At 46.0% G+C, this 17,776-nt stretch overlaps 2 protein-coding genes and 7 non-coding genes across 9 annotated transcripts; 1 reads left to right on the forward strand and 8 right to left on the reverse strand.

Moving 5' to 3' along the window:
- Positions 1-1,112: 1,112 nt before the first annotated feature.
- LOC311343902 (uncharacterized protein) lies at positions 1,113-1,709 on the reverse strand (the record flags this gene model as incomplete). Its single annotated transcript, XM_084468871.1, has 1 exon — positions 1,113-1,709. One exon carries the CDS (start codon positions 1,707-1,709, stop codon positions 1,113-1,115), a length of 597 nt encoding a protein of 198 aa, XP_084324997.1.
- Positions 1,710-6,214: 4,505 nt separating this feature from the next.
- Positions 6,215-17,121, forward strand: fam81b (family with sequence similarity 81 member B; the record flags this gene model as incomplete). Its single annotated transcript, XM_084468872.1, has 8 exons — positions 6,215-6,306; positions 8,301-8,514; positions 10,102-10,220; positions 11,504-11,633; positions 12,595-12,692; positions 14,501-14,636; positions 14,992-15,178; positions 17,045-17,121. The coding sequence occupies 8 exons, from the start codon at positions 6,215-6,217 to the stop codon at positions 17,119-17,121; spliced, it is 1,053 nt and encodes a 350-aa protein (XP_084324998.1).
- On the reverse strand, positions 11,853-11,926 carry AC3HAE_014161 (transfer RNA isoleucine (anticodon AAU)). Its single transcript has one exon. It is a non-coding gene; the product is annotated as a tRNA-Ile (tRNA).
- On the reverse strand, positions 12,052-12,125 carry AC3HAE_014162 (transfer RNA isoleucine (anticodon AAU)). Its single transcript has one exon. It is a non-coding gene; the product is annotated as a tRNA-Ile (tRNA).
- Positions 15,316-15,389, reverse strand: AC3HAE_014164 (transfer RNA isoleucine (anticodon AAU)). Its single transcript has one exon. It is a non-coding gene; the product is annotated as a tRNA-Ile (tRNA).
- AC3HAE_014165 (transfer RNA isoleucine (anticodon AAU)) lies at positions 15,530-15,603 on the reverse strand. The gene has a single exon. It is a non-coding gene; the product is annotated as a tRNA-Ile (tRNA).
- On the reverse strand, positions 15,746-15,819 carry AC3HAE_014166 (transfer RNA isoleucine (anticodon AAU)). The gene has a single exon. It is a non-coding gene; the product is annotated as a tRNA-Ile (tRNA).
- AC3HAE_014167 (transfer RNA isoleucine (anticodon AAU)) lies at positions 15,952-16,025 on the reverse strand. The gene has a single exon. It is a non-coding gene; the product is annotated as a tRNA-Ile (tRNA).
- On the reverse strand, positions 16,153-16,226 carry AC3HAE_014168 (transfer RNA isoleucine (anticodon AAU)). The gene has a single exon. It is a non-coding gene; the product is annotated as a tRNA-Ile (tRNA).
- Positions 17,122-17,776: the final 655 nt, after the last annotated feature.

Below are 17,776 nucleotides of genomic sequence, written 5' to 3' on the forward strand. Positions count from 1 at the left end.
CGCCATTCTTCAAAAGAAACAATCCTTGAAAACGTTGTTCAACCACCGGGTGAATCCCGGAGTACACAGGAGCTTCTGAGCGTTAAGGGGCTTGATAGACCTCTGATAAGAGTGCGTGATGTTCCCATCGACTTCATGTTTGCCCCCCTACTCTACAGCCGATTCAACGGAGGCCCGAGAGGTGCTTGGCCTGGAGGAGTGCACTTAGGACTGATCCTCTTGCCAGATACACTCATCAACATGATGACACCCACAGAACTGCCATGGTGTGTGCTTAAAACAACAGACAAACGTGTGGAGAAGCGCATTGATTAAAAGGCTATAGTCTGCACAGAGTTCAGCAGTCAGCTGAATGACAACATCTTAATTCACGTAATGCTGCTGCCTATTGCTGCATCCACGCAGTAATAGTATATAAATAACATCAATAATACTAATCCCGGTATGGGATAGGATACATAATAAACATGTTGATTGATTGATTTTACAAGCAGTACACAGCAGTATATAATCAGATAAATGGAAAGGGAGTTAACTTGTTAGTAGTTATCCTAGGTTGTAAAGCTTACAGGATAAGTATGTGCCTAAATAGAGGAGAGAGGAAAGAGACAACATGGGAAAGTCCCTTGGGGAATATGTGGTAAAACGATGGTGATGATGAGCAATTGACCCCTAGCAAACTAGGGGTCAGTCTCTATTGTCACAGAAAGCATGAGCACTGACACAATATTGGGCTTATTTTAAAATAAAGAAAATAAAGATATTTTATAAAACAAATTGAGCCAAATGGCACACATGGCCTATTTACCACAACCATCAATTTAAACAAGCGCCAGGACTGATAACGAATACCACTATCACAACGCAATATCAGCAGGGTGCACGCCACCAATAACTACAAGAAGCACCAAGAATGCTCATCAATATCATTTGAATAGCCATATGAGTGATGGATGCATGGAGTGATGGCGGCAGTAGGCTAATCACCATCCAGTATAGAAAACGCGCTTCATGGCTCAATGTATCTGAACTTATTTTTACACTTCTTGAGATGAGGACGAATGTTTATGCATGTATGCATTTGTGTTTTGGAAGAGGACAGGACGCTGTCTTCACGCCACGCGTTTCACCACACCGGTTCCATAACAACTCACCGAGTCGCTTGCGTTTTTACGCAGCTCAGCCTCCTCACCCAACGCCAACACAGCTGGGTCAACCACCAGCTTCTCGAAGCACGCCGAGCCGAGGGAGGAGCTCTTCTGTTGGGACAGAATCAGCTGAGCGACGGCGAGCTTGGGGCTGCCGTGGTGCGTGGTCAGCTCCGGCTTGCTTCCTGTGGCTCCGGCTGCTGCCCCCATCAGGGGCTGCATGGGACCCCCTGCGCTGGTACCCGGGAGCGGGTCACCTCCCCGAGACGCGCCCCCCTTGAACGCCGGCGGATGAGAGCTGGACAGATTGGGCTGGGACGACGAAAAGACGCGGTCCATCTGTTTCTTTTTCCTCTTAAACATCCACAGACCCGATTCCTTCTTACTGCCATCTGCCCCACCGGAACTCCGACGCTCGGAGCCCAATTTGGGGCTCAGCCACGGTTTGGTTTTCCCTGTGAAATTCTTCCACATCCTCCGTTGGTAGGACTGCGATTCTTGTCCCTTATGGGTGCTGCTGCTGCTGCCGCTGCTCTCTTCCTTGGGTGTCCGGTCCTCCATGGTGCTTGTGCAGCAACCTGCCAGCCTGAGCCCACTCTGTGTGTTGAATGGATGTCAACGTGTGCAGAGACAGCGTAGTGCCACTTCTTCCACTGACGACGATGAGGATGTCAGTGCCAAGCCGATCCCGCGCAACGTGAGGAGTGGGTAGTCTTCTTAACACATTCAAAATAATCCAGTCTTTCGCAGGTGGGGAAGTGGGTGAATGCAAGGTGGTGATACGACCAACATCTTTCGTTTTTTTCTTGATTTATCCTGTCGTTCTTAAATTGACGCAAGTTGTCGCACAATGTTTGGTCATTCTATGTTTTGGGCATATCGACGCGAATAATAATAATAATATAGTTGGACATTCAGTGATGTTTAGGGTTCAACATCCTGCAGGGTGTGGGTGCTGAACTCTTCCACAGGCTTTGAAGAAACCTATTGCAATGAACTGCTGCTGTCAAAAGTAGTGGGCTGCATAGCGCCCCCCACTGGCCGGCTGGCTGGCTAAATGATTGCCGAAAGCCGGCGATTGCGTAATCCAAGTCGCATAATTCCCCTGCGAAAGGTCTTGTCGCTATTCATCTTTTTTATTAGATGGTTATGTTATGTTATTAAGTCTGATACATGTTTGCATGTGTAACATGCACACAGATATTCCTATGCCTATTAATGTTTGTGGTTCAGTTTAGACTATGACTATTATTTTAGAATAGGTCAATAATATATTATGTATTGACTTGGAAATGAGCTGAGCTGTAGGATTGACCACCTTGATTCGTTGGGGGTTTTCCCTCACTGAGAACCCGACCTGTTACAGAGCTGCAGTCAAACCCTGCAATCGATAGGCCTAATGCTCAATATTTCTAGCCAGGCAACTAAGACGCTGTAACTGCTGCAGTGCATAATTAATCATTGCCACCAACCAAGCCTGTAGCCAATTTTCCAGCATTGTCCTGCAGTGGAGACCAATGCACAGATACCAGTGGATGTCTCTCTCTTGCTCTCTCTCTGAGTTCATCCACTGATCCTTTTTTCCAAGAGAACTGATTAAATTGCGGATGAAAGGACAAAGGTGACTGGAATAAATGAGATCAGCTTCTCCCAGTGCTCCCACTATACAACAGGTCTCCCGACAGAACCAGGGCTTTGCACTTTTTATTTAATTATTTAAGGACCGCGTCGGTATGGGTTATCGTTTTAAGAGGCCAGTAAAAGCCTGCTGAAGTCTCATGTGTTATTCGTACGTTTCTTGAATAACGGCTTCTTCAGGTCCAGTGACCCCGAAGCTGAACACTACAAGATAATGCCAGGGCGACTTACCTTACACAACAATGCGAGCTCATCTACACACCGTAGGCTACAATAGCTCATACACTATCATGGTTTTCTCATCCATCTCATGAGGCTGTTAGGCGCTTCTTGTTCCCATCGGGGGAGTGTAGCCCACCACCAGCCTCCGAGGACACTGGTGCTTCATTATAATTATGCACAGGAAAGATGTGTAACAGTGTATTAATTATGTTTAGTTTATAGTAAACTGCCCCAATTCCAACCTGTACCATACATCATTTATTTAGTTCCACTCACCGTTGTGTTATTGTTTCCGATGGAGCGCTAATTGAGGTTGAACACGCCCAGACTCGCTGGAAGTCTGGAAAAGGGGTAAGCTGGGTTTATGAATCCTACGTTAAAGAACTTAATTAATGTACCATTTATCTCATTGTTTTTTATGACATATTTTTCGTTGTGTAAGAATGTCTACTCTCAGTTCCGCTGTTAGTAATTCGGCGAATATGCAAATTATCATAATAAAGCCTGCGTGAGTTGTTGAATGTATTTAAGTAGGCGCTAACTGGCTAATTACTGTCGTAGGGATGCCAGCGTTCTTCTCCCCTGCCATGTGTGATGTGCCCTGTCTGTCCTGTGTTACAGTATTAAGAGTATTTAAAGATGTCAAGTATTTAATTCATAATCATGCATGTATTTTTATTCTTTTCAGTTATTATACTATTACTACACTATATGATCACTAGTATTGTCTTCCATTATTTTGTTGCTCTCGCTGGAAGTCTGGAAAAGGTGTGTGAATTGCCCTGTCTGCCGTGTGTTACAGAATACAGACAGATCAACTCCACGTCAGTCATCCCCTAGTCAAACAAAGACTTTGATATTAATGCAACAGGCTGGTCAAAGTCTGTTACAGATGCACCTTCATTAGACGGGGTGGTGTGGGGCGATAGAATAATCCATATTTCAATTTATATACAAATGGATCACAACGCCTCCATTCACCGACCGTAGAGCCTGTGGGGCTTCTAAATCAACACACACGCCCGAGACTGCATAACTCAAAGCCCATAATATTATCCCATGGAAAATGGTCATTAAAGTGTTATATGTGCTTTCATACTCACCTAATTATGTTGTGCATGTTTAGGTTAAGTTTAACGATCGAGTCCTTGATTCATTTATATCTTAACAGGAGTTCATCTTCATTTGGATGCCAACACCAGGAGCAGCACTTTGTGATGAGCAAGCCTCACCTGCAAAATGGAATCTGAGTAATAAATCCATGCGTTTGTCCGGCAGCAGGTTTTTTTACTGGCGCTAGACTGTTGTTGCACCCCACTGTTTGGGGGTAGTGGTGGAGGTAACAGATGTAAAATGGCGGGGTTACGGCTGATGGATAAGTAAGGCGACAAATGATGGTGAACATGGCTTTACTAAGGACTGGTGAACACAGAACATAAAACAAGCTCCACGCCACAACACCACCAGGCCTTAAGTGTTGCCAAAGAAATGAACCAAATCAAAACAAAGCTAAGCTAACAGCTAACACAGGGAAGCAAAGCTTACCAGCTGCCAAGCAGACCACATGTCTACTTCCCTAACTAAACTAACCCAATATCACAGTGGTTAGCAACCCTCCTAACCTATTGTGTCTAACCAGAGAACAGCACTGCGTGTTGTAACTGTACAGAGGCCTCGTCTTACCTGTCTCAAGACCGCAAGGCAGCAACAAAGAACATAAAAGTGGATCTATGAAGTCAAAGGATCAAGCAATCCTCAAACCTCTCCAGGGACACAACCAGCAGACCGAGAGAGAAACAGAGAGATAGTCTAGCTAGCATAACACGCTTTTAAATGTGTAGCAGGCCTCTCCCCTCGCTGGGAATTGATTGGTGGAATCGGACGAGCTGATTGGTAGAGGCGGGATGAGGATCAAGGTGGTTGACTGGCACCCGCACACGAAAACACGACGGCAACAAGAGGGAAACAAGGCAGCAACATGCAAACAGTTGCCGTAACAACTGTATTGAGGTCCAGACATGGTCCAGGCCATGATAGATAAAAGACATGACCCCTGAGAAGTTAGGTAAATGGATCCTCTGAGGGAAGACAAAATGGCATGTGAGTACCCTCTGTCCTACAATAACCCCTCAATGTAAAGACTCCTCAGGGATACAAGACACAGACACACACACACACACACACACACTCACATTTCCAATTATTCGGGGTGCACCCAACACTTCCACCATTATGGGGTCCGCCCTTTCCAGTGCTACACAAAAATCAGCCAATATGAGCAAAAAATCCTGATCACAACTATAACAGCAACTAAGCAGAATCCTAAACTTAAAAAAAAAAAAGTTTTTTGCCAACATGGTGGGGCCCCGTTTTTTAACACTGCTATCTGTCCAGCTAGGCTGCTATCCTTCTTGTCTTTCTGGATACAAAAACCTTTAAAATGTCTATGAAGTCCATCTGTCATTTCAGTTTCACGCCCAGCGGAGTAGCCTTCTGCCAGGTGGTTCAGCCTGTCCAGGCTCATAGTGGGACTCCTGTAATGCCTCACTAATTGAATCTGCTGAAAGTATCTCTCTCCTCCTGCTGCGTTGACGGGCACAATCTTGATGGCATTGAGAGCCGATGTTCCACGCATCCCCCGGCCGGGTCAGGTGTGGACACACTCCGCCCGCCAGCTCATCACGAGGCTGGCTAGACGTAGATAAAACCACGCCCCCACAACCTTCTTTCCACAGAGGCTTCGTGCTATTGCGCTATCCCTCTTTGCTAATGTTACACAGCAAATGATCCCACTTTGGGATTAATCAAGGATCATCTTAATTGCCAGTTTATTTGTATAGTCCGTGACCAAAGTTTCAAAGGTCTATGGATGGCAACACACAGCCCTAGCCCCCCCCCCATAGGGCAGGAGAAGGAAACGAGAGTGGGGCTCTAACCCTTCCAGGGATGGGAGGGCGTGCACATAGCAGTATTACAAGACAACAATACAAATATACAAACATTTAAAGTATGGTCCATGGTTATGGGGTACTGCTAGTGAGAGGCTGTAGCCGTCGGGGGGGGGGGTGTCAGGCGTCACCATCACATCAACACACTAAAACAGAGACGGCACTAGATGGCAGGGGGGACAAGGGCGATGGGGAAACTCTAGACCAGAACCTCTCTGCAGCGGGGGCACAGATGGCTTACAGGTCGATTGAGCTGTAATGAGAGCGTTCCTCCAGCGGGACGTGAACCCTCACCACCTGCTGGTGGCGAGCTCCGGCGTGGTCCAGACCCGGGCCCCCTCCCCCGAGAGGTGGACGCCAACAACCTCCAGGACGGACGGCCGCTGAGTGCCGGCCGCCGCTGCTGAGTGGGGTCCCTGAGGCTCTGAGAGGAGCTTCAGATCCACGTGAGAATCCTCAAGGCACAGCTTCACACACACACGTCAAGGCCTGGCTCTGCTTTGGTTTCATCATATCCTAGCACCCTGTTTGTTCTCTTTCTTGCAGGTCTCATGATGTGTGGGCCCATTGGCGCACCATCTTGGCCATGGCAAGGGACAATCGCAATAATGCAATAAGTGTAATGCATATTATGTATTTTATATCATTATGCGTTGCACTACTGCCTTGTACTTTTTACTGTGTGCATACTTGGGTGCTGCTACCATTCCGTTGTACACTGTACAATGACAAATAAAAGGATTCTGACTCTAAAGGTTAAGTGATGGACTTTTGATTTGCCATGATAATCTTCTATCGATTGATTTTCTATGCTTAATGACCTGGTATTAATGACCTGTTGATGTCAGGTCATTAATACTGTTTTAGGTGCTCACTGTAGCTCTAATAAGAGTAGCAGTCGACCCAAACCCTAATAGCTCCGCGTCCCGTCAGCTTGGCCGAGGCAGGCTGCCACCTGCTTAGGACTACACATCAAACTCAAACCATGGTGTTGACGAGTCTACTGTGTGGCCAACAACAGTAACCAACAGTGACCAGGACAAACAAAGGAATCAAGCTAAGGTACAGCCCTGGTCTGTAAGTATCCTGGAGAGCAGTTTATACCGTACAATAATCTCTATTTGTTGGTATTTGTGTCGATAAAGAAGCCGTAATCCAATAGCAGATTAGTAGACAGTAGCCTGAATCGTGTCTATGAGAGCTTCCATTAATACTGCAGTTATTCTACTTTAATGAAATCGTTGGATTAAGGAAAACGGGCAAATGTTGTCGGACTATTTTCCTTTTTCAGATAAGCCAATCAGGAGGAGCCATGTCACGCAGGTCAATGTTACATCAGAATCACAGCAAGTAAATAAAATCTGTTACCAGCTAGTGCGCTTTATGTTTACTTTTCTTTATTTACCATGGCAACAATATCTTATTCGTTATGAGAAGTGAAAACATGTATGTTCATGTGTTATTTGATGCAGTCTAAGGGTAAGGGTTAGGGTTAGGATTAGCCCCTATATGTCGTTGCATTTTCTATATTGTTGTTTGGACAGAAATCAGCAGGCTGGATACTTCTAGTTACCTGCATTCAAATACTGTAGATCTCCCTTCATCAAATGAATCCTTCATAAAGTAACCTTAGATTCGATCCAACTACTATTTAGTATTTTTGTTTTTTGTCACTCACACAGTGTGCTTAAAGCTGCATGCATGCATCAGCAACTTGAGTCGTGGTTCTCATGAATTGGTTTGACCATTTGTCCTTGATGGAGACCCTAATGCATGAGAACCACAAGACTCAACAAATCACGATGTAATAAAAGCAAAGTGGGGCAAGCAGAAATTGCTGACTGCAGCTTTAATAATCCATACCATCTCCTTAGTTATCTCAAGGCATTCTGAGTCCAGGTGAATGAGGCTAAACCAGTGAATATGTCAGTCACCTTCCATGTGTCTGTACCTTAAGGGTGGTTGTGTGGGAGGGGCGTCCAGGGGCTGTAGGAACCACCTCATTATTCAATATTGCAACAAAGTGTGTTGTGATTCTGCACATATTGTGGTACATATTGTGATTCGTTCAGGGCGAATTAAATGGTTGGACCGTCTGATTACCGGCCTGTGAAAGCCACAGATACCGTTTTTTTCTAAAATATATGTCAGCGCTTTTGTATTGATCGTTTGCTGTCTTGATGTAAAGAGAATTTCAACAAAAATTCCCCAAAATGCTACTAAATAAATGTCAGATCCTAGCTTTAATAAATCTCTGTGTTACAATATACATGACATAATATGATAACATTTAAAACCGATAGTATAAAAACGTGACGTGAATGGACTTGTCCCCGGCCCCTAGCGGTCTGGAGGGTCCGGAGGGTCCGGAGGGGGCTCTGGGCCGGCTCCTGGAGCGCGCTCTGAGGATCAGCGAGGAGGTGGTAGGGCTCCAGACCCCCCAGGCCCCCCTCCCTCCCCAGGGCCCCCTCCAGGGGGGGGCCCCGTCCCGCAGGCTGCTGGAGAACCACATCCACACCATCACACACATCGTCCAGCAGCTCAGCACCAACACACAGGTACCACTCGTCCACTGATGGTGTAAGGGTGTGTGTGTGTGTGTGTGTGTGTGTGTGTGTGTGTGTGTGTGTGTGTCCATCCATGCATGTGTTTGCATATATGCATGTAAATGAACTGAGTTCATCTGTTGGGTTATGTAGCTCTATTTGTATTTCTGCACCCTCAACACAACATCCTCTTCTCTACATGACTTCCACATGCACGAGTGCACAAGCACCCTTGAGCTTATTTACCACCACTTGATTGGAATGGAAAATGGCAGAAGGAGTCAAAAACCCCCTACAGTTCCAATCCAGTGTGTGTGTGTGTGTGTGTGTGTGTGTGTGTGTGTATGTGTGAGTGCCTGCGTGTGTGCATGCGTGCGTGCGAGTGTTTGTGTAGACGTTATGCTGAGATCAGCACATTTGCGTTGAGTCATGACATCAGATTTAGTGTTGCCGCGTTCTGAAAGCCTTTCCAATCAAAAGGCATTGCTCGTTAGAGCAATCGTCTGGACAGGTTTAGGAAAACAAGAAGGCATCTCTCTTCCTATCCCGGTCTCCTAAATACTTGCTAATAGATTCTGGGGATGTGAGTGTCCATTACTAGTTATTAGTGACCACTCCCAAACCATCACGTCTTGATAATGAAACTCATGGGAGGTTCACCTGAAGGATCTCATGTTGCTGAGATGATTTCTGATCGTTTCACTGCTCCTGGCCTTCAGAGCAGCTAATGATGATAATGGTGATGGTGTAAGTGTAGGTGTGTTTGTGTGTGTGTCTGTGTCTGCCTGTGTGTGTGTGTGTACGTGTGTGTACGTGTGTGTGTGTGTGTACGCGTGTGTGTGTACGTGTGTGTGTGTGTGTGTGTGTGTGTGTCGGTGGCCGGTAGGAAAGCTGATCAATAATTGATCCCTGGTCTAAGCAGAGATAATTGTTTTAGTTAATTTGTTCAGACTTGGCAGCTTCTACAGCATGATGTGATGGAGGATAAAGATAATCTTCCTTTTTCCACCCATCTGAATCACCATAACAGATTTTTGGCTGCAGCAGTTTATATTTAGTTGAGTCCTTCATGTGTGGGCCCTGTTCCATGGATCCACAGCTGATTCCAACTTGGACCCCTGCCAAGCTCAGCGTGCTCAAAGTTGACTTGAGGTTCAACATAAGAAGCGATTCTCTCTGTGGATCAAAGTTGACTTGAGGTTCAACATAAGAAGCGATTCTCTCTGTGGATCATTTTGGATGGTTTTAGGGGGCAGGATAATTTATGATTTAGATTAAACACAGTCATAGTCCATGGGCAAGAAATGTGTTATTCTGTCCACAGGCAAGATATTAGACACAGCAAGGATGTGATATTTATATTCAGTGATTCAAATAGTACTTCACGCTGTCCCATTGCCATTGTAAGTAAGCAAAGAAAATGAAAATGCATCTCTCAAATGCCTTCTTCTGTTGGCCGCAAGCTAAATAAAATTCTACATATCCTTTCGTCTTCCAAAATGAAAATGTCCTAACGCTATTCAGCGTGAAAAAGGAGTGTGCTTGTGCTCCCCATCACACCAGGTCCATCAGGCGTCTTTTGTCCCTCCGTGTGTGTAGGCCTTGGAGGGCCAGGGCGCCCAGAGAGACGCGCTCGCCGCTGAAACCACGCTGGCCGTTCAGAGCCTGGACCAGAAGAGCCGGGCGGCGATCGGGGACCTGAGGGGCAGAGTGGCTCGGTACGCACCTCACCACATCTGTTGATCAGTGACCCTGGCGTCGCCGTTCATTACATCACAACGACACGACAAGGTTACTGCGCCGGAATCGAATCGCTCTGTCGTGTTTTTGTTCTCTGATATGTTTTTTATTATTTGTCCCTCCGTTTTAATATATTTTTTATTGTCATACTTTTTGAAAACACTTTGGAGAGCATAAACACTTTGTGTGCGACAACTCGGGTGCTTATTTGTGTTTTTGTTGTTTATATAATGTGATGGAATCGATTCAGACGACCTGATTGAGATGTATGTAGCACATACATCAGAAACCATGCCAGGACTCTGTAGTGTAGGGGAAAAACACCAGCACATGTACATTGATACGTGGAGTTCAAAGATTACAGTCTTTAGCTCAGGCCTTAATAAATGGGTGTGATCCAACATGGGTTTAAGTGTTTCGTCGCCAGTCTGACCTCGTCTGGATATCTGGCCTGTGGCCTGCTGTAGCGTTGACTAAGAGGTCTGAGGGGGGAGACCCAGAGGTGCTCAACACAACAGAGGAGATATACGGCCCTCGGGAGGGGCTGTCGGGAAACGGCTCGCTTCAGAGCCATGACAAAACAGAAATCTGTCGAGCTTCAGTGTTTTTAGCACAAGCGTCTAAATGTAGCGTGCTTCTAGTGTTGCACTCCCGGCAAAGAGGGAACAACGTCAAGTAGATTGGGTCCTCCATCAGTCCACGTGTTTATTGAGCATGGTGCACATCAACACACACACACACACACACACACACATAAAATTGATCTGTGTTGCCTTGTTTATTTATTTTCCCACAAATTAGATTCAATAGCCGGCCTGCCGGAGGAATGACGACGACCATAAATTAGGAAGAAAGAAAGCAATAGTGGAGCTTTGCAGAGCGAGAGAGAGAGCGAGAGAGAGAGAGAGAGAGAGAGAGAGAGAGAGAGAGAGAGAGGCTGCCCGGGCTGCCCCTGTTGCTCTTTCAAAGTGGAAGCAGGGAGGGATGGTTGAGGAGAGCAGTTATCAATAAGAATGTTTCATACCTGTACTTTTAGATGGATATGGTGTGTGTGTGTGTGTGTGTGTGTGTGTGTGTGTGTGTGTGTGTGTGTGTGTGTGTGTGTGTACATGTTTATTCATATTCATGCAATGCTCCATTATCTGAGTGGTATGTGGTATGTGTTGCTCGCTCGCTCTCTCTCTCTCTCTCTCGCTCTCTCTCTCGCTCTCTCGCTCTCTCTCTCTCTCATTAACTGTGTGCCTGACTCAATCCTTCACAGCTGTGATGCCAGCATAGCACGAGTGAGTGCTGATGTCCTCTCTGGAGGGCAGCAGGCAAAGAGACTCCAACAGGAGGTGACAGAGCTCAGGTCCACCCTGGATGTCCGACTGAAAAGAATGGAGACCAAGGTGAGACTGGGTTGAAAAACACACCTTTTTAAAATAGATTTTCCCATTTCAATCACCCACCCCCCTTTTGGGCTGCTGTGTACACATATGTATATAGATATATATACTAATTTGATATTTTTATGTGAATCTTATATGCATCGTACACCGCTACTGACAAACACTACGTTATACAAGGTAAAAACGTTACTGTTATAGCTATGTGGTGCAAGAAACATATGGCCATTACGGGTATCGAACCCGCGACCTTCGCGTTATTAGCACGACGCTCTAACCAACTGAGCTAAACGGCCACGTGTTCAATAAAGCGGATAACATATAAAATATGCCGTAGACAGTTTCTTTGCCCCGATTTTCTGACCACCCAACACTATGTTACACACGGTGAAAAGATTACCCTTGTAGGGCAATAAGTATATGGCCATTACGGGTATCGAACCCGCGACCTTCGCGTTATTAGCACGACGCTCTAACCAACTGAGCTAAACGGCCATGTGTTTTAGACACACTATGTACACTCCATCGGTATGATTGAAGACTATTGGCTTTTAGAAGACCGTCAATTTGTGCTATAAAACGAATTCTAGTGGAAGTGGATGATTTATTTTGGTCGTGAACAACCAACACTTTAGCGTGGTGGTCTTCCTGACTCAGCAGAAACGACAAAGCCCAAAGAGCAGAGCCACGAAATTGTTGTACCGGCACTTCTATAACATTAATCTTCATTAGCAGATATTTTATGTTTTTTTCACTCGCTCTCTGCATTATCTATGTGAGTTTTTCTGTGTTTGCGCTAAAGACTGTATTTGTGTGTGTGTGTCTGTCTGTCTGTCTGTCTGTGTGTATGGGTTATCACCCTCTTCCTTCCTCACTCTATTTTCCCACTCTCGCCGTGCGTGTGTGTGCGTGTGCGTGTGTCCTTGTGGATGTGTGATCACGCTGCTACTATCAGCTCTGTCAGGCTATTGACAAAGTGGAACGCTCTGTGACCGAGAATCTGAACCAGCAGAAGGTCGCCATGTCTGACCTCCGCGGCCAAGTCCAGCTCCTGGAGAACAGGTGAGGAGGGACAGGTTGTTGACAGGTCTCATTAGGATTCAACCATACACCTTCAAACCTCCATGTCCCATCGTCACCAGTCCAATGCACACCTATCTGTCCAGTTGAAGCACACTGCATCTCTATTATACCAGTAACCGCAATGGGATAAGGTGAGATTCATGGTTAGACTCTACTATACTCTAACGTATGCTGTTATCCTGCAAGGATTTGAATAGATTTGAATAACACTACAGGTTGTGTGGTTTGTTTATAGATATCCAGTATTACTCCAGAAATATATACAATATACAAAGCAGACATGCATGTGTACACACACACACACACACACACACACTGCATTGCTTTGAGCAAATATTGATTTGTATGCATGTAGTAGAGAAATCAGGCACTAGACATTCCCCAAGGTGATTGCTTCCATTCCAACATGTCTGTTGATTTACATGACATAACAAAACAGTTTGTGTGGGTGAGTTTCTGTGTGTGCGTGCGTGCGTGCATACATGTGTGTGTCTGCGAACGTTTGAGTGTGTGCGTGTGTGCACATTCAAATCAATAGTGTTGATGTGCAGGAAAACAGACTAATAGCCTACCTATATGAAGAGACAGGCTAATAGACACTATAATACCAATCACTTTCCAGGGTTAGACACTCATACACTAACATAAACAAAAAGGACTTCTGTCAACTACATTATGACAAAGACTACAATGATGATGCACATGATTATTAATTCAAGAAGCACTTTGCAGTTATAAGCAGTTAATGGCTCCTACCACGGTGAAAAAAGGCTACAAACTTTGCAAGGCATTTTGCAAAGTGGGATCTATGGGAGCTTTAAATCAAATGAATGAATTAATATAAAGTCCGGTAGACAGGATATGTTATGATGTGGTGTAGTGGGGCTGTGGTTGGCTCACATACTGACTTGCATTCAGTCGCTGGCCAGATTTTTAATGGATCATTATTTATAACACTGGGCAATATAAGGCCTCTCTTTCTACAGTAAGGAAACGCCCATGTGCTCATGATACGCAGGCTATACCTGTATCGCTACTCTACAACGTTCTGGGGGTCTAAGTAGTTGTGAGGTTGTTGGAGAAGGACCCCAGGCAGGGAACTAAAGAGTAACGACCCCCTCTCCACCCCATCACACATCTCTCACATCCCCTTTGGCGTTTCCACTCAAACGATCCAAAGGGTTCTCCTCACCAAATGGACACCATTACAGGGACCATAGACCTCTGAAGAATAAGTCCTGCCTCCGAGGCTCTGGTTCCCTCGGTCAAATGTCTATGGGAGATAACACGGGGTTAATGAATGATCGTACATAACAAACTCTGTAGGTGGCGGAGAAGTAAAAGCTGCGTCACGTTTTCAACTACAACCGTTTTCATCTAGTTTCAACTGGCTTTTTGGACTTTTTGGTGCCGTTAAAGTAGCATTAATAATCGTTTACTTCTTTAACGACGACAATCCAAAAACGCAGTCGAAACTAGATGGAAAAAGTGTGTAGTTCAAAACGTGACGCAGCTTTTACTTCTCCGCCACCTACAGAGTTTGTTATGTACGATCATTCATAAACCGCGTGTTATTCCCCGTAGACATTTGACCGAGGGAACCGGGAGCCTGACGGAGGCGGGACTTCTTCTTCTTCTTCAGAGGTCTATGCTGTAGCTAGGACGACCCCGGGCAGCGTCCCATCCAGAGAGACCGTCTGGCTTCGTCACAGAGTGGCTCTGCCTTTGAGAGCAGGACACTCAGAGCAGGAGAACAGTCCCGGTTGTCAGTATTGTCTCTCTGGCAGGCACTCGGCAGAGCTGCAGGGGGCCGGGGGGGCCGTGGCCCGGCTGAGGAGGTGGACCGAGGACCGGCTGCAGGCGGCGCTGCAGACCCACACACAGGAACTCCTGCAGCTACAGGCCCAGCTACAGGCCCGGCTGGTACGGCCCCGCCCACCTGCGGTGCTGTTGTTTTGATGCCTTCTATCGTTCTATCGTAGTGTGTGTGTGTGTGTGTGTGTGTGTGTGTGTGTGTGTGTGTGTGTGTGTGTGTGTGTGTGTGTGTGTGTGTAGTTTAGGACATATTTGGCAGCTGTGAATCCAAATGAATCGTATTTGATTGGTTTATAAATTCATATCAAGTGGCACCACACGGTACGCTGATAGAGGCTCTTCTGTTGAGAGGTTTAGAGTCATGGTCGGCGCTTAGTGGTCACACATTTCAAACGGTGGCCCCCCCCCGATCAGATAAATCAATCCAAAGGCCTGTCTTGTGTCATCGTTCTGTGTTCTTCAGCTAGACGCAGAGTCCAGGTCTGAAGAGCACATGCGTGTTCTGGAGGCCAGGCTGGAGAGAGTGGAGGTCCACCAGACACAGACAGACCAGCAGAAGGGCCCAGACTCTAAACTCCTGAGCAGGATCAGATCGCTGGAGGGCAGCCTGCAGACGGAGCTTCAGCAGCTCAAACAGGAGACCCACAAGGGTAGGAGACCTTTACGTTGGCTTAAGAGAGAGATTAGTGAGAGAGAGAGAGAGAGAGAGAGAGAGAGAGAGAGAGAGAGACTAGAAATACTGAAGGTAAAAACCTTACTCTTAAAGCTATATGCTGCAATAAACATATGGCCATTACGGGTATCGAACCCGCGACCTTCGCGTTATTAGCACGACGCTCTAACCAACTGAGCTAAACGGCCACGTCATTGACGTGAGAATAACACAAAAAAATAATCTGTTAAAGTTTCTGAACCCCCGTTGTTTGACGGACCAACACTACGTTACACACGGTAAAAAAAGGTTGCCCTTAAACTTTAAGCGGTGTGCTAGAAAAAGTGCATGGCCATTACGGGTATCGAACCCGCGACCTTCGCGTTATTAGCACGACGCTCTAACCAACTGAGCTAAACGGCCGCATGCCTCATTGTGAGGTATACACAGACTATAGCCAGTCAGTCAAAAGTTACTGCGCTCCACTTCATTCCATAACCAACATTGGTCCTGAATAAACACGGTAAAGTCGTTACCCTTGAAGCAATGTGCTACAAAAATGTCATGGCCATTACGGGTATCGAACCCGCGACCTTCGCGTTATTAGCACGACGCTCTAACCAACTGAGCTAAACGGCCCGTGCCTGATTGAGAGGATAACACAAACTATACCCCGTCAAAAGGTCCAAGCTCCATTTCTTTGACTGGTCAACACTGGGTTCTACACGTAAAGTCGTTACCCAATGAAGCTATGTGCTACAAAAAAGCACATGGCCATTACGGGTATCGAACCCGCGACCTTCGCGTTATTAGCACGACGCTCTAACCAACTGAGCTAAACGGCCTGTTTTTGAACATCCAGATACCACACAAACTAAACCTCTACGTCTCCGAGGGTCGCTTTGATTGACAAACACAACATGACACAATCTGACAAGGTTACCCTTGTAGCTATGTGTTACAAAAAGTTTATGGCCATTACGGGTATCGAACCCGCGACCTTCGCGTTATTAGCACGACGCTCTAACCAACTGAGCTAAACGGCCACTGAATGACTTTTGATAGGTAACCACTGTGAAGCCTGGTGGCATCGTGTGACCCTTTTAAGAATTCCAATATTGGGAAAATGTTTAAATATTTAGAACAGTTGTTTTCTTTTCAGTACTGAATTAAATCCATCCCTCTTTCTGCATATTTAGTTATTGTTCCAATATGAACATTACAACAGTAAGAGAGGACCCGGATTTACTGTGGCTTCTATTTATAGTTCTCTGTCAGATAACATAATCAGATAAAAGAAACATACTTCAACCGACCGTCAGCAGAAAATAAAGGACTGACAAGGAAAACAACCCAACACCTAGAATGCAGTTAAGCAGTCCCTGACCCGCTGGTCAGATTCATGACTGCCTCATCTGCCGACCAATTTACTACTCATTTACCTCTCTCTCTCTCTCACTCTCTCTCACACACACACACACACACACACACACACACACACACACACACACACACACACACACACACACACACACACACACACACACACACACACACACACACACACACACACACACAGTAAGTAGTACTGTTAAAAGAGAACACAGACTCTTATTATCCTTGTTGATGGTTTGACAGGAATGCAAAAATATGAATGTGTTAATTACCCGACGAGAAGCCACAGGTGGCTGGGGTTAGAGGAACTCAACTGAGGGCTTTTACGTGTTTAACACAACCTTTTCAATTCCAGTGCAAGCCCCGACGAACTGTTCCCATATGAAACAAGAAGGCACAGATTGGAATTAATGTAGTGTAGTTCTTTGTCTATCTTTGTTGATCTGTTTTTGTTCTATTAATTGGAAAGGGTTCAAGTATGTCCACGACGCCATTGAGTTTCTGAGGCAGATTGGGGACTCCAGGTCCCACCACAGCAGAGACTAACCCCGTCAGGAGACAGGAAGAGGACAGCAGAGACTAACCCCGTCAGGAGACAGGAAGAGGACAGCAGAGACTAACCCCGTCAGGAGACAGGAAGAGGACAGCAGAGACTAACCGCGTCAGGAGACAGGAAGAGGACAGCAGAGACTAACCCCGTCAGGAGACAGGAAGAGGACAGCAGAGACTAACCCCGTCAGGAGACAGGAAGAGGACAGCAGAGACTAACCCCGTCAGGAGACAGGAAGAGGACAGCAGAGACTAACCCCGTCAGGAGACAGGAAGAGGACAGCAGGAGAGCGACCTCCAATTAAAGTGTCACCCAACAGAGAACAATTCTCTGTTTGGGAATAGATAATCATTGGCTATCGCAAATGTTTTTCTGGAATAAAAGTAATTTAAGAAATGCTCGCTGGCGATCGGGTGAAGTGTCAGTGTGCCAATTTAGCTGTTAGGGTTTTTAAACAGTCTTATAGATTACAATAGACCTCTGAAGATTAAGTCCCGCCTCCGAGGCTCTGGTTCCCTCGGTCAAATGTCTATGGGGAATAACATGGGGTTTATGAATGATCGTACATAACAAACTCTGTTTGTTATGTAGCGGAGGTGGCGGAGAAGTAAAAGCTGCATCACGTTTTGAACTACACACATTTTCCATCTA

Source organism: Micromesistius poutassou (genome assembly GCF_964030765.1).
Source record: "Micromesistius poutassou genome assembly, chromosome: 5".
NCBI classification, from domain to species: Eukaryota; Metazoa; Chordata; class Actinopteri; order Gadiformes; family Gadidae; genus Micromesistius; species Micromesistius poutassou.